Source organism: Stylophora pistillata, chromosome 11 (genome assembly GCF_964205215.1).
Source record: "Stylophora pistillata chromosome 11, jaStyPist1.2, whole genome shotgun sequence".
NCBI classification, from domain to species: domain Eukaryota; kingdom Metazoa; phylum Cnidaria; class Anthozoa; order Scleractinia; family Pocilloporidae; genus Stylophora; species Stylophora pistillata.
In genome coordinates this window covers 7,217,573-7,240,360 of record NC_142529.1, presented here as the reverse complement: position 1 = coordinate 7,240,360, position 22,788 = coordinate 7,217,573, and the positions used below count along the sequence as shown (strand labels likewise).

Below are 22,788 nucleotides of genomic sequence, written 5' to 3'. Positions count from 1 at the left end.
AAAGCTTTCTATTTTCTATGTCTAAGATCAACCCTCTGCCACTACGTTAACGGTCAAATGATTACACTGTATATATTTTTCACTGAGTTACAAATTTTTCAAAATACTTAGCTCGAGCACTGAAATTTGTGATGCGTGTGGTACATGTGGTTGAAAGCTATTTTCTCTTATGTGGGACCTGATCTAGAGTCAAACCTATTACAGCCTATAAGCACTTCCACCTAATAAGTAAATTCTGGAATAAAACTTTTGGGCACTCTTCATGGCGCGCCGCACAGAGCTTTTGCAAATTTCACAAATATTCGCCATTTTGATCGAAATCAAAAATAACGCGATCCGACCAACAGGTAAATTTGGGATCTGAGAACTTGTTACAAATCATAAAATAAAACTGAAGAGTGGATTTTTATATTAAAAAATACATATCATACGTCTTTTTCGCCGTTAAGTTGAAAACATTGGTGTTCTAAGGAGGAAAGACCTGTGTTTATAGTTAGTAAATTATGCAAATTAGCATTATTTAAAATTGTGTCCATAAAATTTTTTTTCTACGATGTTCTTAAACACAAAGAGCCGTCTCTTTTAACTGAAGAGCATATTATTCAACACTTTTAAGGCAAGGTATTTTTTGAGTTTATGGCCATTTTCATCTCCCACGAAGCGCTGATTAAGTAAAACAGCAGTGTTTGTTTTGCACGCTTATCGCCAACTAATTCAGTTATCATCAACCACAGAGAAGTGGACATCGAAGATCTTACCAGTAATATTTCCTTAACCTCTCTTCAGTAGCAAGAGATGTTTTTTTTTCCGGTAAGACGCAACAGAACTCGTTTTCCTAACAGCTTCTTTTATCGGTCAGCGGGCAGGTATTGAAGTCTTTCGGTATGACTTTTCAGAACCACAGTATGGCAAGGATTGTGTGATCGTATCCTGTGCCCAATGAAAACATGCATCCGATGTTTCTGCAACGAAGGACACGACATTCTAACATCGCGAGACATGAGAAAGGCGCTCTCTGAGAGACCAGTGAAAGGTACATCCGCGTGCGTATGTGAAGTTGAGGAGTCTAAGAGAACCTTAGAAGTGAACAAGATAGATTGTTTTAACAAGCTACACAACATCCAGTTTGGGGAAAAAAGTATACGTGCGTGGATGTCGTACGAAATAGGGCGTGGCAAGGAGATTTCTTACGACCAGCTAGTTTCAAATGACCAAGGGGACACCGCTCTCGTTGTAAGTAAGGAGTTCTTCCCTTTTCACAATGCACGTGTGTATGAATACACAGTTCCTGGAACAGAGGGTTCAAATGAAGACGATGATTTGGATGATTCAAAGATGGACATGTTTGAATGTTCGGAGCCTGGATGCGTGAAAAGTTTCCAAACGTTTTCAGAGCTCGAGTTACATTTGAACGTAGGGGACCATTGTGTGAAGGATGAAAGGCTGTCAGAAACAGTATATGATAAACTCCGTAGAGATTGGGCAGAGAGGTTTACTACATCAGTCAGCATCACTGACGAACCACAAGGCGAAACTAGTACCCACCAGGTTGTACGTGACTCAATCCCTCCAGTAAACACTGTCAGTATGGGCTGGGCCCTACCCAAGCCACGAGCCGGATCCACTAGATTCAGTTGCAAAGTTAAGAATTATTTAACAGCAAATTTTGATCAAGGCGAACAATAAGGGCTAGAAGCTGACCCTCAGCAAGTTTCAAATGATATGCGAAAGGCAAGAGACGAGCAGAATAATAGGTTGTTTGACCGAGACGAGTGGCTTACCAAGAGCCAAGTGTAGGGGTTTTTCTCTCGCCTTACAGCAAACAGAAAAAGGCAACGAACACCCTCAGAAATCGAGCAAAATCCGAAGGAACTGTCCCTAGAGGAAGAGGAAGCTGAACGACAACGGCTGATGGAACACATCCTTTATGAACTAAAGCCGCAGCACCCTCTGTCCTACGATGCCTTTAATCTGTGCGAGTGCGCAAAGCAGAATAAGCTTAGCCCTTTTAATGTAGCAATGCTCAAAGAAATCTCGTTTTTTGAAGTACCATTTAAATCGAGAGACAGGAAAAAAGACCTTATTGAGCAACTGATGTCATTTATACAGGAATGTCAATGCTTTAATTAAACTATATCAGAAGCTGCATAGCCCAGGAAAACAAATGATGGTGCCTGTGGAGCGAGTTTGTTTTAGAACAATAGGCACAGCCTCAAAGTAACCTGATAAACAGTTGTACTCAGCGAATTAACGTACTCACTACTGCGAAAATCTCTCAAAATTGTCGTCATTAAGTTTGTGGCGATGTTCTTAACTCGCAAAAATTAAAAGAGAAAAAAAGAAAGGAAAAAATACTACCATAACCGTGGGAGATGTTAATAGCATTTACTCGTAAATATAGATATGTGTTTTTCTTAATTTCGAGAAATTAATGATATGTGAATTTTGCAGGAGTTTTATTAAAATGCCACTTTCGATCATTTGTATTATTTTTCAATTTCTCCCGGCAGGATTCTCCTACTCTCGATGACTTAATCATATTGCATATCTTCGGGATTCGCGTTTGGTTCGACGACAAGACAAACCTCTGAAACTAGATGTTGCGTGACCAGGCATAACTGACTCAGTCACGTTGAAAAAGTAAACATGTAAATTTCACCTCTTCAACAAATACCGTTTTGAAATGATGAATATATGAATACAGTATATTGGAACTGCGGAACGAGAAGAAGTTCATCGCAATTATAGACGAAACTTTTAATTTGCGAAAATAAACCTGAAAAATTCATGCTTGAACGTAATTCGAACCCTTGACTTTTGCAACACCGCCGGTTCAGCGCTCTTACCATTAGGCTAACAAACCAAATGTGATGCCATTCTACAAATGATGATGAGCAACTTGCTAACTACTTAAAAGGAAAACTTTAGAAAATAGCTGGAAGAAATGGTCAAATCTGGCATATTGGCCACAATAATAAGCACGAGTGAAATGAACAACTTTTTCAACAACAAATTCCGTTGGCACGTCGTTGATAACTGAAAACAAAGGCTAGCGCTCTTGAACATTAAGTAAGTTTTTCAAGTCCAAAAGGAATACAACAGTAACGTTTCCACTTCTATAGAAACTATTGTTTGCATGGTCAAATATTGCTACGGAAACTATTTTGGACGCGTGTGTCGAAAAACAAGGAACGCATGCAGCTAATTTGGATATGACTACAGAGAAAGATTATTCTGAAACACTTCCTCCATGCCATGTAAAACGGACAAAACAATATTTTTATCGATTTGATACTTCATTAAGGAGTTGGTACTTTATCTTCAAGCAGTTTTAGGCCGTTAGGGCTTAGAAATCGGATTCATGTGCGGATCGTGTTATCTTTGGTTTCGATCAAAATGGCGAATATTTGTTAAATTCGCAAAGCTCTCTGCGGCGCGCCATGAAGAGTGCCCAAAAGTTCTATTCCATAATTTACTGGTTACGTGTAAGTGCTTATAGGCTGTAATAGATTTGACTCGAGATTAGGTCCCACATAAGAGAAAACAGCTTTCAACCACATGTACCACACGCATCACAAATTTCAGTGCTCGAGGTAAGTATTTTGAAAAATTTGTAACTCAGTGAAAAATATATACAGCGTAATTATTTCACCGTTAACGTAATGGCAAAATGTTGATCTTAGACATATAAAATAGAAAGCTCGTTAGAATTGAAAATACGGCTACAGCAGCGATCGACTTTTGTAGCTAAATTATGGAGGTCCGGGGGGGAAACTGGGTGCCTTTGAGGTCACCTTGAAAAATATCTCGTAAAAAGTGAAAAAACCAGGCTGGTTAAAAATAAACGCAATATTTGTTCATTGGATAGAAGTCTGGACTTTTACAGTAAAAATCAGGGAAATCGGTGAAGGTCCGAAATTTGCCTTATCCGTTCTTAGGCGGACAGCCTCTTAAGCATTCAGTTTCTCAAAAATGTTTTTGGAAATTTCCTAGAGTTGTTTTTAAGTTTTAACTGTAGAGATCTATAAAATAAGTAATACTGAAGAGCAGATTAGATATTTTTCTCTTTCATATTGTAAAGCGCTTAGAGGCTTGCAACTGATAAGCGTTATTTAACTTGTGTATATTATTAGTACTGGGCAGCAGTTTACCACAGTATAACTATTTCATGTTGACGCCTCAACAATCCGAAAAGTTTGAGTAGGCGTTAAAAGAATCCAGGTAGGCTAAAACTGTCTTGTAACAGAAAACATAGCGATCCTGAAAAATAAAAATTCGATAAAAAGAAAAAATAACAAAATAAGTGAATGGTAGAGAGAAATATTAAACTGTCCAGTCATTGTGTGCAAAATTTGAAAGCTGAACGTGAATGTAAATAAGAAAGGTGATAACCTTACCAGAGAGTTCACAGCACCAGGCCTTTTGGCTCGAATGAGTTTAATGGTCTGAAACACATCAACTGTTTGTTCAATTTTGACTCGTTCGATCACTGACATTATGGAAGCTACACAGCCGCTACGACCCACACCATCACTGGAAAAGCAAGTTATAAAACACTTGAGTTATTACTAAATACAATAATAATACAAAAGTGGAGTGGAACTTCGCTTTATGGAAAGTGTGTGTTGTTATGATGGATAATTACTTTTGGCCCAGAACGAAATGGAGCGCAATCATTCATAAATGTAAAACCTCGTTGGTTTTGCGGGAAACTGCCTCGTTTCTCAAAAGTCCCAGTAAATAAGCGGGGTCGAATCTACATTTTCAATTCTAAATCTAAAGAATAGTCATTCTGTTTTCTGGCATTTTAATTCAAAACTTTTAATATCCTGATCTTGACTGTGGAAACGCGGTAAACAAAAAATAGCTCACCAGTAACGGTAAGAACTGGGACTTTAAAGAAACACGTCTTCGGTCTTTATACTTGATAAAATTTGAACGTTTGGAAAGCAAAACTTGTGATAGAAGTTTCCACAACTTGACAATTGTATCTTTTGAAATAGAATTCAAACTCCAGAACAGTTGTGATAAAAACGTTACGAAATCAGCGCACCTAAGTCCATAGTTTCTATTTCAGGCGTCTCACTGTCGATCACAAATTCATCACCTGTTCTCAAGCGACCTCCCAAAGAAGTAATTGAATAGTTGCAATTTAAACTCTATCTATTAGGATACATGGTCATTAACGGACACTATTCGGATCATGTTTACTCTAGGTACCCTCGAACGGTATATCGGTCGAGATCATCGACTATCGACCGAGTCTCGACCGAGTCTCGACCGAGTCTCGACCGATATATCGATTCGGTCGAGAGTCCCGACAGTAAACATGATCCCACTACTCAAACTAAAATCTTTCTCTTGCCTGCACTGAAAAACTATGGTGCCATTTCCTGATTGTTGCTGAGACTGCTGTACAGCTGTCATGAGATCGAGTATCTTCTGAGAATCTGGGCACGAGTCTTCGTTGACCCATTCTGTAAAGTGTATGTGTTGTACAGTTGTTGTCCTCTTGGAAGGCTGAGGAAAGAAAGATGAACAGCACTTTACGCTGTGACTAGAAACAACCCTATTTCAAGTCCAGCTCAATTTTAAGTTATCACTCTATATTGTATACAGCTGTTTCGTTGTCGGAAAATGAAAAGGGTAAAAGTGCACGGGACAACCCTGAAAGGTGTTGTGGTCAGGTCAAAAATCCTTGACCTCAGGGAAATCTCACAAAACGACAATGTAAGGCAAGACATTGCAGGGTAATATACATTTATTCATCATTTGAATTATCAAAGTTCATTGATTACCGGATACCAAGATTTCCTAACGAGATTGTCGCATGAAGTTTTGTCCTTTTTGCGACGACCTTTCTCAAACAGCTGTATATTATTACCTTTCTCATTATCAACGTCATAATCATTAAGAAAACGTTATTATAAATTCGGTAACTTGATCTACTTTAAGCAAGGAAGAAACACGCCAACATAGCTTAATCTCGATTGATCACCTTTGTTGTGTCACTATTTCTGTACATTTTCACGACTATCATCGTCATCATCGTTAATAGCATCAGCATTACCAAAGGCATTATCATGTCGAGACCACAGTCTTAACTTCAACTTAAATCAGCATTATCATGTCAAGACTAATGTCTTAACTTCAACTTAAATCAGCAAGGGATAAAGTCAATGAGATGCACTCTTCAAACGCCGAATCTTAACATCATCAAAGCTTTATAGCGTTCCAAGAAGAACCGTACCTTAGTATTTATCACGCTAAATCGTCGCGTGGTCATGTTGTCTGAGGTGTTTTCCGACAAAAGCTCTACAGTGATGTCGTCATGCCTGGCAGATCCTTGACTCGGCCAATATTGTGGGTAATTCTACAACAGATAAAAACAAACGAAATGCACAACTGTCAGATGGTTTATCTACCAACGAACACTTGTGAAATAGTTTGTAATCTAATTTCCCAAGAAAAAAGAATCAATTTCCCATGTTTTTGTTCATCTGCATCCTTTCTTGTCACAATTTTCGTTACTTTCATTTTCATTCCAGGGCACGAGTCCAAACACATATAAAACTCGTCTATGGATTACCCATGAAAATGCAGCATGTTCCGTTTGAGGTTACAACTGAACTGAGCTTTAAAAGATCTTGTTCTACCATTAGTGAGGAATGTGATACCTGTTTTCCTTCTTTCAAGTTATTTAACATCACAACTGTACCAATATTGTACTGTGATATCATCCGCCAGAAATCTCCTATAGTGTTGTCTAGTGGAGCTTGAGTCAAGATGTAAGCATCACGTTCCTTGCAGTCCTGACCATGAAAAAAATGAGATGACGATATAAGAATAACTTGAAGAACCAACATATACACTTAACTGCAGAGTCACTATCATAAAAAAGGAAAAACAAAAATGGAAAAGGCAAATGGGAATTTATTAGCACATGAAAGTACCCTCTGGCTATATACCCAGTAGCCGAGAAATTTAACAGAATTTCCCCCTGAAAAGTTCTTTCAACTTTCTTGAGAGTATCAGATGTTTAGAAATTTCAACGATTCCAAAAATTAAAACCAAAAACTATATGCTGAATCCCGTATGTTTATGCTCTACGCTACGAATTTGGTTTTTCCCGTTTTTCTACTTTCTATAACAACGTTACTGCAGTTAGGTGTACAAACACATTTACTTGATGGAAAAAAAACTCCACACGATTCTCAGTCTTTGAGATTTAGAAATCCGCTCTATATTTAACTGTAGTTGGTAAATTCAACTTATTTAGCTATATTTGTAGAAAACCAAAGGTTACATCTAACACGCAGCTTTAATAAACACCGCCAATAAACGGGAGCACCTGTCTTATATACCCTAATGCAACGGCACCCCTAACGCTACACCATGGCTCTAATACAGGTGTTAGTAACAGCGCCTTTTAGTCTGGTGAACCAAAGTCATGTTTTCACAACAACAAACTAGAGAAGAAAACATCCGATTGGTTAATAGGGTAGCACGAGTTTTCTAGACTGATGACAGAGCGCAGTATATGTATCTTATTAACCAAGCGCGAGGGCCGCACTGGGAGAATATCGGCCCGAGGTCTTGACAGTACGGACCGAGCGCAGCTCGGTCCGTACAAAAAAGACCGAGGGCCAATATTCTTCCAGTACGGTCCCGAGCAAGCTTGGTTAATAAGAGATTTATTATACGACTGAAGTTCAAAGGGACACAAGTGCGGTATCATTCGGGACCATTTGGGACAGTGCCCGGTCCAATACTGAGAGAATATTGACCGGCAATAGAGCATTTTGATTGGTTGAGTTTAGTTATTGGCCCTCTGACTGCCCGAGTCGTGTAATAAACATATTTAATTCTCTATTAGTTTCGACACAGAACTAAAAAGAAAAAAAAATCTTGAGAACTGATAACTGATGTACTTACATTTACAAACGAAGCATTGATGTAGTCTCCGTCTGGTTGAGAAGACATCAAGTGGACTCTAGCAGTATTCACTAGCACACAAAAAAAGAAAAACCGCTATTATACTCAATGGATATACAAACTTCCTTTTTTTCTAAAAGAATTAGGCCAATAAAGAGCCAGCACTATCAACACCTGGCCGTGCCGTTTTAGATTGCAATGATCAACGCTTTTTAATGAATTTTGTAATTGATTAAAGAACTATCTTAATTATGGTGATATTATGAAGATGGCTACAGGAGACCACTTACACGGAAGAATATTTCGAAACCTGTTCTTGTCGAGGTTTGAAGGTTGAAATGCTGCTGTGGTTTCTTCTCCAGAAGAGAGACAGTCACTGACAAACTGGAGACGCTAAAACACAAATAATGTTGACAACAGTATCATCAAGAGAAAATATCATAAATGAAATAACAGATGAAGGAACCTCTCCCTTGTCAGGCAACTCTCTCTACAAACAGACACGCTCTTTTAAACCAATACACGAGAAGATCTCAAGGCGAGCAAAATTGAATTTCATCAGGTACCAAAAGTGAACTTGATAAGTAAAAAAAGCGATAGCACGTAACATTTTCAGTTGTAAAAGTGCTGCAAAAGTAACTCAATGCAAAAATGACGCAAAAATGACGAAAAACTGAAGTCTTCATATTAGGATTGCAATAAATGATCATTGTTTTGATGTGTTATCATAAAAGGGGCAAAATTACTGAATTGTGATTGGTCAAGACAGAGGGCATTTTTTCTTAATTTTTCTAATTGCCCCGGGCAAAATTACTTGAAAATGATTGGCTGAAAATCGCTTAGCAACGGCTGCTAAGGTATAAAAATTTCTGTTTGTTTTGTAACAATGGCGTCCCGTTTTGCGCGAGATCAGTAAGAAAACATTTTGTCCCTTATATTATAAACAAGTAACCACATGGTTCCTCGTAAAAGTAAGGATTAATATCACTTGTGTTTTCGGAAGTTGCAGAAATTGCCCGAGTCGCGCAGCGACGAGGGCAATTTGAGCAACTTCCGAAAACACGATTGATATTAATCCTTAATTTTACTCGGCCTCATGCAATTACCTATACAAATGTGCAATAGTCTTCAATTACCTTAAACTCCTCTCCGAACCCAGCGTTTTTACAAGATTTAGTAGCCCTAGAAAGTTTGTTAACCATTATTCGTAAGTCCTGGGGAGCAACCTCTGTATTTCCACAGGTCAAGGCCTCCATCACAGCTTGATGCAAAAAGACATACTGGTCCTACAAAGAAACAAAATCGTTAACCAATGAATCGTCATTTTCCATACGCTGTACCTGTATATGATTTATCGAGCCAGGTCTCCAATACTTACATCTTTCTGCACCATATGAGGACGATGTGCACGCATCACATGCACATAATTATAAATGAACACCGTTTTAATCTTGTCAGCACTTTCCAACATGGCGTCAATAGCAATGTACGTACCAGTGCGACCAACACCAGCACTAGACATAAAGAAGAGATGTCTTGTAAGAAATCAGAGCGAAAATCTTAGGATAGCCTTTATGCGGCCTCCCTCCCCTTGAAAGTTGTGGGGGTGCCGTGGAGGAAACTGGATTAAAGTAAAGAACAGAGGATGGGTTTGCTATCCCGACAAAGGCTGTAAAAATTCCTCCTGACAGGGCAGGGAGAATGGGAGACCACCCCTCCCCCCTCGTCAGAACTGTGAATAGCTTTACTACTTATCTCATACCAAACCTCTTCTGGCGACAAGATCGCTTATGAACACTCACCTTAGAGTATTTAATATTTACTTACTTTAAAATATTTATTGGCTTATTAATGCCCTAATGTAAAAAAAAAAAAAAGATCTGTATTTTTTTTATACCCCTCTCCTCACTCCAAGCAAAAAATTCTGGATCCGCCCATGAGGCAGTCAAATAAGTCCAGTGAAAGAGGGGTACCAATAATACCTTCATGGCAGTTAAAAAGGAGAAGTTGAGCAGTTTCTTTATCTTCGTTTTCTTCGCCAACTACACCTGAGAGTCATTTCTAGTCTTGCCACTCTGCATTAGTAATCTTGGGTAAGCCGCCCAAAAGCTTCATTGCAAAATTTCTAACAAGCAACTGTACTTAGGGCTCGGAATAACGACATGAATGAAGCAACAACCTTTTGATATTTACCTGCAATGCACAACGAGTGGACCACCAGTAGCCTGGTGTCTGGCATGAATCTTTTGTCTAAATCCAAGCAAAGCTGAAGAACGCGCAGGGACACCTCTGTCTGGCCAAGTAAGGTAGTGATACTGCTGTACCTCGCGTTTCTCTGAATTCTGAAGAACAAATTCAAGTGTTTGGATGATAGCTGTGATGGCGGACATTTAAATAAGAACATGACACCTCTTAGCCGGCGTATTAAACTCGTTTCACCAGATGCATCAGCCATCCTCTGTGTACATTGAAAATTAAAAAATTAACAACAGCAATAATGAAATTATCTGCCGACGTGTTGGTCGTAAATAAGTTAAAAAAATAGAAGATAAATGCAGAGAAAAGTATTTATAAGTCTTCTTACCTTTACAAGTACAAATGTCCGAATAACGTAATCGGCAAACATTGCAGTCTTGCGTAGAGTAACAGTAATAGCTCCAAACTTGGAATTACTCTCTGGCCAATATTGCTCACACTTGGTCTGAAATGCAACACCAAGTGCTTTCACAGTAGTAGTGGAGCCCATGGTCTCCTTCACAACGATTCCGCCCCCTTTCCTTGTAAAAAAAAGTGTTGTAACGGGGGAAAGAATTGCGCAACGTCTGAACTGAAGAGAGCTGCGACGTAAAATGTCGAAACCATGACCTTGATACCGGTTATTTGTTCACTTACTGTCTTTTTCTTTCGCAGGGATTTACGACGCATGAAGAAAGACAAGCAAGGTAAAGCCCTTTCTATAGATAGACGTCGAAATTTAAAATGACAGGGACAAGTGTCGCAATAAAATTACAGGTTTACGGCCGCACTTTTGCCCCTTCACCCGTGAAAGATCTTCATCGTGTTAGTGAAACAGAATTAGCCCTGATTGGCATTCCTTGCAGCTAAAGTAAAGGATGAGTGTCAAGAAAACCCAGACAAGATCTTCAAAAGTTGGAAAACGCAAAAATGGCATACCTTTCCCAGCTCGACCAGGTTTGTCAGCATGACGATGGTAGAACAATCTTTTTGCCAGATCATTCGCCAGAAATCATTTACTGTCACACGGTTTGGCCCTGAAGTAGTATTTCAAGAATAAAATAAGAGAGGCAGACACGTTTCTCTGGATGTTTTAATGGATTGGCCAGAACAGAGAAATCTTCATTAAAAAAGCATGGACTAAATGGGGCAGCTTGATAAAAAATAAAAGCTATTTTGACACAATTATGTCCTAATAGTTGTTTGAATAAAAATTATTACCTTGTGTGGCGATGTAACACATAGTTTTCTCGTCAAATGTCTGAAGGAAGGATTTGAACGCAGAACGAAAATTAGTGGCGGAAACTTGAAGAAACTAGACTTTCCTTTACGAAATTCTTCTTTTAATTGCCCTTACAAAAAGTTTCGAACGAAAAGAGTGTTGTAAATAATCCGGAATTGCATCGGCTTTGTCTTTAAGGCTTTCCTTGCGCGCGCGCTGTGATTGGCGAAAAACATCAGCATCAATTTGAGACGTAATCACAATTACAATCCATACTTGCGTTTTCCCGCGCTTAGGACGGTTTAGTACTTTACCAACACTGACTTTAAGTTCTTACTGGCTCCTTGAGATTTTCCCTTGCTCTGATTGGCGATCGCGTTGACTTTGGTTTTGGTTTCAAGACACTCATTGGAAAGAACTGTGTATACGTATTCAATGAGCAACTTACCGGGATGTAACTAGCGTTAATGTAGTCAGACGTAGGATCGCCTTCTACTTTGTCCAAAACAACACGAGAATGATCATCTGTTAATAAACAGAGCTTGTCATTAAAAACGAAGTTTGAGTAAAGCTATAGGAGACAAAAACGTTCAATATACACTTTGCCGCAGTACACTACATGTTATACATGGCTAAGACTCGGGTTAAGAATTGGCCCTTGTTGATGACGAGAACGACCGTTGGTTCAAGTCAAACGACAAAGACGAACAGGACCCTGGCAATGAAGAATACAGTCATGCGTTGGGTGCGAGTGTGAGCTACAAAGCAAGCGAATTTCGTAACTCACAAAAATCGTTCTTGAAGCAGATATAGTCAATTAAGATTTAAGCTGAAATATAAACGCAAAAAGAGTGGTTCTTCTTACAATTTATTCAAGAACAGACGCATACACCAATGTAGATGTAATTACTGTTGATAACTTTTGCCTTCTTTATTACAAAAAGCAAATAGGTTTCCATATTGCAGTGCGTCTCTTTAGTAATGTATCACCGAGGAAGTGAAAATGTAGTACGACTTTCTGTGATGCACTCGACTTAAAACCAATTCTGGTTTTCCCGCGCTGAAGATAGTTCTCTCAATCTAACTTCGAGTTCTCATTGGTTCCCCGTGATACCTTACGCCGATCTGATTGGTTGCAGTGATTCCTTTGTTTTCGTTTAAGAAAATCACTAGAAATGTGCTGTATTTCGAAATTACGTGAACTACTCACAGGTAGTTATGTTTCCATAACGGTTCTTAGATCTGTTTTTCCGGCCAGCATTCCAGGAAGCCTGCATACCTCCAAGAAAATCCTAGAAAATAGTCATGAGTTCCATGACCACCATAAAAGTTCATTAGAAATTATTGCGATGTATTGACTAGACATTGTTTTTCACTTTATAGGTTAGCTAGTAAAAACAAGTCAAACACTTCGAGAAACCAGAAAACGTGAACCAATTCACTTACATCTTCACCATTAAAAATATATAGATGAACCTGTGACACTGCCCGCGTTTATAGATTCCAAACAGAAGCCTTACCTTTCGAAAACTGTCCACAAATGTGCCAAAGATCGTGCTTTCCACTCCAATCGATTACCCTTGCCGTAGCTACGTCTAAAATCTCTTTTTTCTCACCCCTTTGAATAATTAGTTGCTAATCTTAACTAGAATCACGATTTTCCATCGATAACCAGGGCAGCACATGTCTCGTATTTGAGCCGCGAGTTGCGGTTTCACGTATGCCTGCGTCCAAAGAACACTGATTTTTGTTTCTAGTCCAGTCTACTATACGTGTTGTAAAGTTTCTAGTTAAAGAAATAATTCAAAGGAAATAGAAAAAATGTGAAACCGATAATTTCTCTGCGAAAAATTGATATGTCTTAGATCGTGGAAGAGCTATGGAAATACCTTAAATTCCTCTCGCAGCACAATAGCTCCATTTTTTGATTTTTTCCTGAAGTATTTTGGAAACTCATCGACAGGAATTGGTTTGGGTTTCCCATCGTCAGGCTGACTGTAGACAAGTTCCTCGTCACCAGACGAGGATGTATCTACAGCATCTATAAAAAAACAGCGTTCAGAGATAGTTAGATAGAGTGAACATTTGTACCACAAGTTGAAAACGTTCTTTGCAAAGGTTTGATATAATCTGTTATCGATTTTACGGCTTAAATTTGATCTTCAACTTTTAATCCATGTTTCTCTCCCAAAATCAAAGTAAGTAGCATTTTCGAGCGAGATTTTGTGGATCAATTATGGGATAAAGTGCCGTTGTTTTTCGTTTTTTATAATATCCCCAGTCTGTGGAACCTGGATTTCGCGGTCGCTCCTCCGTTCCCGGTGGGTGACCTCTTAGTAGAGGTTCCATTGTAGTTTTCAAGTTTCACATTCAGCCATACCTAAACACTTTGCCTAAACAGATTGATATACTGAGGCGCTTGCTACAATAAACACACTGAACTGTTGAATCCCAAAAGGTGTTCCTAGGATTTAGTTACTGTTACATCAACAACTCAAGAGGTACGCCAGTGAGTTATATGTTAATCATGCCTTGCTCTTGTTCACGGCTAGCGACAAAACCAACGTTTTCATAAAATCCTCCGGTTGAGTTAGGAACTGGACCATTCTGGATGTCATTCAGTGGAACTGGAGACTTTCTCTTATCACCCTCCTTTCGTGATAGCTTCCTCCTATTAATTGTTAAAATAAAATTGAAGGATAAAGAAACATGCTGTTCGTTTCTGTTACGAACGTGGGATATATAAAAAATAATAGAAGCTGAATTACATATGCATTTTGATTGGTTCTTTCTTATGATCTATTGGAGGACGGACGCATAGATGACGTCACCATTAACAGCAAGGTCACCTGAGCCATTACTGACTTCATATGTGACAAGCGTCCTGCAGATTGCTAGGAACAGCAATGTCGAAAGCCTCAGGTAAGTAAACAGAAGAAGAATGAAGTAAAGAAGAATACTGTAAGTAGTGATCAATTGCAACACGAACCTTTTCTATTTTATCTTTTCCCCAACTGAAAGAAAAACTAAAACTATACCCCAAGAGTATACCTTTTCCTAGCAGTGCTAGCTCACCTTCGATAGAAGAACACGGCAACAACAACCGCCGGAATAAGGAGCAGCAAGAACACCACAGGTACAGCAACAGCTGCAGCGTTTAGCCCAGTCGCTCCTTGATTTTAAAAAAGAAAATAAAACATAAAAACATTCCCTTCTGAAAGAACTACTCTGAAGTAAATTCAAAGTGGTACAGAGGGTTCGTACTACATTGGTGATGCCCTTTCCTTTCCAATCCTCTTTCTACGACTTTTCCAAGTAAAATGTACAGTATAATCTGCGACTTTGGACTGGAAACAATGTTAAAAAAGATAAACATGCATTTATTACTGTTTTTTCGTCTTGGCTTTACACTGTACCATAAAAAAAGCTTTTGTCTCAATCACTCTTCGCGACTTTCCTCGTGACAGACTCAAAGACCAAGGGAAAAAATTAGAAATGCCTGAAATATCATGCATGTTTAATCAACGATCACCGTCTTTCCAGATTTTCTTTCTGGACCGGTTCGAACCCTGACTGCGAGAAACACTACCCACAAAAATAAGATGCGATGTCACACAGCCAATTCGAATTATTAATAATTGACCAGTGAACATGCTACGATTGAAGCAGAAAGATCAGAACTTTATCAAGGTTGTCTAAAATAAGTCTTTTACCCTTGTGCGAAATAACGTCATAACATCAGCCAAGTTGTAGAAAAGTAAACTTTTACCTGCTTCAACAGAAATCCTGGCGACTTCGCCGACCTCTCCATAAACGTCCTAGAAAGGACATCAAATTCATGGAAGTTACTATCAAACTTTTTTTGCAAAATGCATGTAACGACCTATTTTGTCTTCTAGAAGAACCAAATACTGTCAACGCTCGCCACCTTTTCAACCAATCACATTCAAAACAAGCAGCTTGCTTGTTTTCACTTTGAGTTCTCATTGGCTAATGATAACATCAACCTTTGTTCTGATTGGTCGTTGGGATTACTTTGGTTTTGGTTTCTCGAAACAATTGAATTGCTCTGTGTAATGTACTTCATGAGTATCAAAAAGTTACTTACGCCTTCGTGTTCTGTTATGGCTCTCTGATAAATAATGTAGTCATCTCCTCTTTCAAGGTTTTTGTTAACAAATTTTCCATAACGATTCCCGTCGCCGACGGTGAACTTCCAAGACTTCTCATAGACTGGAATATTTTCTATCTCGGCAGCAACATAAAAGTTCAGGCTATCTTTGTTTGAATCCTCTAACTGTGATTTATACTCAGCGGGAAGCGTCTCAACACCATCAACAACTCTCAGAACAATGACTTGATAAGCACTGGAAGAGTGGAAAACGATTATTTCAACTATTCTGATCAAACATCACAAAGATCACTGAAATATTAAAGACAAAGAGTCTGTATACAAGACCTAAAAAATAATTGAAAGAACAGTCACCTTATTGGACCATTCCTTTGTTCTGCAGGCCACAGTTCAACTTCAACCTGTGACTCAGAAACCTTCCTGATGGTCAATGATGGTACAACTGGAGCCAATGGCTCTGGGGAAAAAAAGAAATTTTATAATAATTATAATTAGCATAATTGTTACACTAAGATCAGTATGCATATTCTCCATACTGATCTCCATGCATTTCCTAAGAAGCTGACAAGGAGAATTTGTTTGAAAATCAACAACTTTTTTAGTTGGTGATCATTTTCTCTATTCTCCTGACCTTAATGAGTGATTCAGGGGTGATGTTGTAAGGAGAAAATAGATGTTAGTCACTCTTAGGGATCACATGGCCATGGTTAAGAGATACATGCTCACCTCCTATTTCTGTTTCCTTTTCCAAATAAGTCGGGGATCCCTTGTTTCCACATTTTGAGATTCCATAAACTTGAAACTCATATTTGGTACCTGGTACCAAGTTATCAAGGGTACATTTTGTTGTCCCCTGTACATCTTTGCTGCCTTCATGTAAAAAGCTGTTGTTGTATGACTTTTTCCCAGAGTACTCAACCTTAAACAATCAAAAAAAACCCGTTAAGTCAAATGCCAATTAATACCACATCTGACTTAATTTATTTACCAATAAAATCTCTCTAGTCTTGCATTGTCATGGTCACAGTGCAAAACAAAAAACATCATATTTTAAAGGAGTTGTCACATGTACATGTAAAATGACAGACAGCTTACAAGTCAAGAAATTCCTCTGATCTGTCACAGTAACTATTACAGAGGCTGCTCATATATTGTTGTACCCATACAAATGGCACATTACATATTCCCTGGTATACTTATTCATCAGGACATTGGTCATTACCAATAGTACTTAATTAAAAATTAATACTCTTTATGCTAGGAATTACAAAAATCACAAAAAGGACACAGTTTCTGATTTGCAACTGGAAAGTGTTGTGGTAAACTTTCTTTTAAAACCCATGTCATTTCAGTAAAGTATAGACTTAAAAAAAATAAAGCACTGCACCTTCCAGTTTTCTCCAGTAGCAGTCTGGGGTCTTTGCCATTCCAATGTCATCTCTGTTGACTGAGCGTTTGTTGCTCCTAGCTTGTTGGGAGCCCATGCTGCTTTGACATATTAGGAAAAAAAACAATAAAGGTATCACAGCATTTTTTTTTTTTAAAGTTTCTTCTTCTGTGTAGTACATATTTAGTACTACTGTTATTTTTGAACTTTTTCTGTAAATTTGTTGTTTTCTTTGTATGCACAATATTAATCCATGTTGTAATTAGAATAAAAATAAATTTTAAAAAAGTCACTATGACAAACTGAATGTGACAATTTAAAAACAATATTTTTACAGCTTGTGAAAAAGTTATGGGAAACACTGAAACTTGTTTCCTTGGACACACAATTGAAAGGAGGTGTTAATATGTTGGACATCACTCTTCATTAGCCAAATGAAGCTGTAACCAAAGTTTCAAGTAATTCTACATTACCTTGCTTTTAAACGTTTGCTGATGATTCTGAATGAATTTAAACACTAAGCTACCCATTCTAAATCAATGAATTCAAAGCAAACTTTTACATGTTCTAGTTTGTTACAAAAAAAAAGAAACTCACTCAACGTTTCCAGTGGTAAGGGTTGACTAAATGGTCCAGGACCAGCAACAGTATATGCTCGCACAGACACACTGTAACAAGGCGGAATATCATAGAGAATTGCAGATGCTCTTAGTGTGTCAACAGTTTTGCTGATGTCTGGAGACCTTTTTTGTCGATCTCCAGAAGACTTAAGAAATGCCTTGATCTCATATGAAGTAACTTTGCTATAACTTTCTTCTCTTGTCAGAGGTGACCATGAAATGTTGAAGGTTGTTTGATTAAGTGTACTGGAAAACACATCCTTTGGTGCTACACTGGGTTCTGAAAAGGGAAATAAAAATATACACATAGCAATTCAAATAAATAGTAAGTTGTCAAAATTAAAAAAAAATGTTTTGGAGATTGAGGCTTACATTGAGTTTTATGATGTTTGAGTCAAGTTTTGAGATGTTTGAAACAAGTTTCAAGATGTTAAAGACATTAAATTTGAAGATGCTTGAAACTCATTTCGAGCACTTAGTGTTGATAAGAAAAGTATGTCCATTCCTTCACCCTTCACTACAGTTTTATATTTTAGGTACTGTAAGCACATTCATTCATATTGTTTAATACAATCATGTTCACGAGACCTTCAATACTACATTGGCAAGCACTTGGAGTTGATAATTATAAGGAGAATCCTTCCTGTACCCATATTGCAGCTGTTCTCTACTTGTCTATCTTGATATCACTCACCCTCTATGTACTTACTAAATAACAGTTTATAATGAGTCTATATAATTAATTATAATGTTTTCAGACTCACACCTACCATATTCATTAGTTTGAACAGACTTAGTAGCATTTGGTCCTGGTTTGATAGTTACAGCTCTGACGTGGAACTGATAAGTGGCCCCTCCTAGCACATCTACAGTATAACTTAACATATTTTCTCCTAACGTTTTAGTGTGAATCCGATGAGGATCTTCATTGTGACTATAGAACACAGTGTAACTTCTGATAATTCCATTTTCTTTTGCTGGCTTATGCCAAGTAAGCTTTACCTTTGGACCAAATGGTTTATCTGGCTTTATCTCTGAGTGTGAAAGGTTTGAAGGAATGCTTGGTGCTAAAATAGTAAAGAAATGGAAGATGAAAGTTATTATAATAATTATAATTATTAAAACTGGATCATTGGATAATGCAATTCAAGACTTTTTATTGGTTCAGCCATTATGGTATATACCATAATCTACAAATATGGTAGGTGTACGTGTCAGCTTAATAACCCTTTAACTCCCAAGATCTGATTGTGAATTCTCCCCTCTAGCTGATACACGTTTCCTTGTAAATTGGTTACAAGAATTTGGTGTTCAATCAAGGTACCAACTTCTTACTGATGAGCTTGTGGATTCTCATTACCTGTTTGCTGGATCTTGTATGGATATTATAGAGAGAAGTTACATGTTGATCACTTCTGGGAGCCAAAGGGTTAAAATCAAAAGGGAGCTAAAAAATCCGGTCTCTTCTTACAAAATAATATTTTCTTGGGGGCATTTTTAATAAAACAATTATTCCACTCGTGCTTGTTGGATATGAGATGGTTATAGCCAACTCGGTGCTATGCACCTCATTGGCTATCTATCATCTCATATCCAACGCGTGCTCGTGGAATAATTGTTAACTATACACTCATAAAATTGACCTTCGGCAGAGAAAATGTAAAAATCAAATAATGCCCTTTTTAACATGTTCACTTACACTGCAGAAGCCATCTAAAAATAATAATTATTATTATAATTATAATTATAATAACTAACAATATCATGCATAATATCAATACAGTAAACCAGTGGCAAGATGTACATGTATGTTCCAGTTTCATTCAAATAAGCCCAGTGTTTATTAGTAAAATGTTTTACAACCTACACTGATCAGTTTTATCCTCTTACCATCCTCCAGTGTCTGCTCAACCTTCATAGAACTTTTTGGTCCCTCACCGCGAGAATTAACAGCCAACACTTGGAATTCATATTTTGTGTACTTCTCAAGATTGATGACATCTTTAGTTAATGTTGCAGCTCCAGCAATAGGCTCCATGTTTGAATTGTCCACCGTGCCTTGCTCTCTGAAGAACAACTTATATTCTGTTATATCTCCATGTCTGGCATATTCTGGCAGCGATGTCCATGATGCTCTTATACTGCTAGATGAAATCACAGTCACAGTGAAGTTGCCTGGAGCTTGTGATGGACCTGGATTGTTGAATGAATAAAAATTATTATAACGTAATATTATCTTAGATCTGCAGTTTAATTCACATTGTTTGAGTGCCTATAAAGGGACTGGATTGGTCAAGACAGATGAAAGTGGTGAAGAATGATGAAGTGCTGTTTTTGTTCTATCAGTGTAGTTGTGTCCTCCCTAAAATGTCACAAGTCTGAATTTCTATTTCTTCCAAGTCTGACATCAAAAGAATCTCAGTGACTAGTCATGCATTCCTGATGGACCAAATGAGTGGAATTTCAGAAGGAACTAAGTGGTGATCTGATTTCCTTGGGGGGATACCTTACAGATATGATTATAGACACAGAACATCCACCATAGACCAGTTATGCAATGCTTTTGAGTGTTCTACCATGGACTATTCCACAACTCACTTATATTTTTGTCCGTACCTAAACATTAATGTTGAGAAAAGAATTTGATTCTGACACGACTCAAACAGCACTTGGAATAAAATAGAAACTGCACCACTTGTTTGATTTTGGCAGGAATAAGATCACAGCAAAGAAGATCCTGAGTAGATGAGTGGACACATTATACCATTATATACAATTTAATTCCTCAGAATCCTGATAGGCATAGTATGGGAAACATATATTTTATCTAAAAATATAGGTGTTGATACAAATAGAGTATTAACCTCAGTGTATCAGTATAGGCTAGTTAAGAGATTTTATAGAACATTTTCAAGTAAGGCAAATCATAACATTCCCTTCCAATTTTCCCAAAACTTTTAGGATTTCATTAATGCAATACAGGGAAAATAGAGTAAATACCTGCGGATAGGAGCATTCCATAAACTTCCACTCTCAATGCCTTCCAGCCATAATACTCTGTTGGCATAAAACGGATGAACCTTGCCAATGCATACTTCCTCAGATCATGTTTTACTATGTCATTTCTCCCAGAGTTACCATTAAAGACCTGAAATTATAAAGGTTGCACAGGAGTAATTTATTCATTTATATTTAATTCTATTTGCCACACTTCTATAAAAATTTACAAGGAGGCATGATAAGCTTAAGTAATACAATGTGTACAGTGAGGAAACTTAAATGAAAACAAAAGGCTTATGTAAGGTTAGGTTTCCTCCAAAAAGAGCAAAATTCTGCAGAAAATTCTTAAAGCACACTTGCCAGTACTTTACTGGTCAAGGTGTTGGCCAAGTGTTGACCAACATACCAATAAATGTCAACTGATAGTGGTAACTGACAGTGAACCAACTCGAATAACATGGCAACTGACACTTGGTTGACTCTCAGGAAACATGTCAACTGAGTATCAGCTGATTTTTTTCCAAAACTCAGTTGAAATGTCAACCAATGGAATCAACCAACAGATGCTTTAAGTACCCAAGATCCCTCCTGCCTTGCACTTTTATGAAAGTAAATGTAAAAAAACTATTAAAACTTAAAAAAATTCAACCAAGTTTAGCATGATGTTTCAATTACATCAAACTGACCTTCAAAGCATTGTTTTCTTTATAAACATAAAAATGGGAACTATCCATGGATAAATTAATCTTGTACTTTGTTGTCCACTCATCTACATAATTGACTCCTTGAGTAGCAACAGCACAGATTACAAAGTCATACAGGAGATCAATTTGTAGGTAGTCAGCTGGATCTTTTTTAGTTTTGGGTGCCCAACCGCGGTCAACTGGCTTACTTCTATTCAGGCGAGCAAACGAAGGAAGATACTTTTCATTAAAATGTGTTGAGGCTGAGAAACTGCTGTCTGGAATTACATCATCTCTAGCCACACCAATGGCCGGACTATCACATACTGTTAAAAGACAATTAGGGAAATTATCAAAAACTGTGGTTTCAACCTTGAAATTCAATTTATCCTTCATAAACCGTAACAATCACAAGTGTGCTGCATCATCAGAACGCCTCAAGTGATTTTACTAGAAAAAAGTGACTTGAGGTATAGACATGTATCTTTGTGTAAACTAAGACTGTTGCTGTTGAATGCAAATTCAAGGCTTGAAAAAAAAAAAAAACCCCTTTTCAAGGGCGTAGCCAGGGGGGGTTCTGGGGTGCCCGTGACCCCCCCCTTGGTAGGTCTTCTTTAGAGCAAACAACCTACAATATTCAGGTGACGAAAACGCCATTACAATATCTTGGCCGTAAAAGCCATTGATATGGGCCTTCATGCGACAGAGCTGAATAATGAAGTACTACGTCAGCGGGTATGCGGTCAACAATGCGGGCTCAAGTGTCCTAGGTCTAAAATTTAGCGAAATTAGCAGCAACTCTATTTTCGTTGAAGGCACTTTCCTATTTCGAAAGGTTTAAAGGAGAAAATTAATTTTTGAAAATTTTTAGGGGGTGTACCAAATTTTTGGAGGTTGTTCTGTAAATGAAAAGCGGTAAGGAAAACGATGCCTCGAAGCAACAGAATAGGAAATCTACGGTGGCCCACAAGTGCACACCGAATTCAAAAACTCTACACAGAATTCCAAATGCCTACACCAAATTCAAATTGCTCACACCGAATTCTAAATCTCCACACCGAATTCTAAATCTCCACACCGAATTCTAAACCTCTACACCGAATTCTAAATCTCCATGCCGAATTCAAATTGCTCACACCGAATTCTAAATCTCCACACCGAATTCTAAATCTCCATGCCGAATTCCAAATGCCCACACCCAATTCAAATTGCTCACACCGAATTCTAAATCTCCACACCGAATTCTAAATCTCCACGCTGAATTCAAATTGCTCACACTGAATTCTAAATCTCCACACCACAGGTTGCGATGTTGAGCTCTGTCAAGGTTATGTTTCTTGTTCTAACATAACTTAATGTAACAACAAGTAAATAGGAAGCTCATTGCAATTTCTCAATTGACATTAAGGGTCTGTGATTCCTAGAAGAAGCACAGCCACCTGAGATGTTAAGTTCCTCACAATCTTGACAATCACCATTTCTCAGTTATCTCTCTCTCTTTCTTGCCATCATACACCCATGAATTAATTGCCAAGTAAAGTGCATAAGCAATTAATACTCTTAATATATACTTG

General features: G+C 37.9%; 1 protein-coding gene and 1 pseudogene across 1 annotated transcript in view; one reads left to right on the top strand and one right to left on the bottom strand.

Annotated features, from left to right (window-relative positions):
- Positions 1-939: 939 nt before the first annotated feature.
- On the top strand, positions 940-1,797 carry LOC148719848 (uncharacterized; annotated as a pseudogene).
- Positions 1,798-2,742: 945 nt separating this feature from the next.
- The window catches only part of LOC111344244 (receptor-type tyrosine-protein phosphatase S), a 43,408-nt gene continuing 23,362 nt past the window's right edge, over positions 2,743-22,788 (bottom strand). The window contains exons 4-32 of the mRNA XM_088739172.1: positions 21,218-21,540; positions 20,532-20,679; positions 19,422-19,724; positions 18,302-18,598; positions 17,509-17,811; positions 16,912-17,009; positions 16,251-16,443; positions 15,879-15,981; positions 15,501-15,759; positions 15,162-15,210; positions 14,468-14,564; positions 13,908-14,063; positions 13,773-13,814; positions 13,282-13,552; positions 12,603-12,684; positions 11,841-11,917; positions 11,392-11,431; positions 11,110-11,207; positions 10,520-10,636; positions 10,129-10,277; positions 9,314-9,449; positions 9,072-9,221; positions 8,226-8,328; positions 7,936-8,006; positions 6,678-6,812; positions 6,251-6,373; positions 5,366-5,520; positions 4,398-4,533; positions 2,743-4,260 (exon numbers count right to left, since the gene is read on the bottom strand). Coding sequence (XP_088595298.1) covers positions 4,180-4,260; positions 4,398-4,533; positions 5,366-5,520; positions 6,251-6,373; positions 6,678-6,812; positions 7,936-8,006; positions 8,226-8,328; positions 9,072-9,221; positions 9,314-9,449; positions 10,129-10,277; positions 10,520-10,636; positions 11,110-11,207; positions 11,392-11,431; positions 11,841-11,917; positions 12,603-12,684; positions 13,282-13,552; positions 13,773-13,814; positions 13,908-14,063; positions 14,468-14,564; positions 15,162-15,210; positions 15,501-15,759; positions 15,879-15,981; positions 16,251-16,443; positions 16,912-17,009; positions 17,509-17,811; positions 18,302-18,598; positions 19,422-19,724; positions 20,532-20,679; positions 21,218-21,540 — 4,295 coding nt within the window. The 3' untranslated portion in view covers positions 2,743-4,179. The remainder of the gene's footprint in view (positions 4,261-4,397; positions 4,534-5,365; positions 5,521-6,250; positions 6,374-6,677; positions 6,813-7,935; positions 8,007-8,225; positions 8,329-9,071; positions 9,222-9,313; positions 9,450-10,128; positions 10,278-10,519; positions 10,637-11,109; positions 11,208-11,391; positions 11,432-11,840; positions 11,918-12,602; positions 12,685-13,281; positions 13,553-13,772; positions 13,815-13,907; positions 14,064-14,467; positions 14,565-15,161; positions 15,211-15,500; positions 15,760-15,878; positions 15,982-16,250; positions 16,444-16,911; positions 17,010-17,508; positions 17,812-18,301; positions 18,599-19,421; positions 19,725-20,531; positions 20,680-21,217; positions 21,541-22,788) is intronic.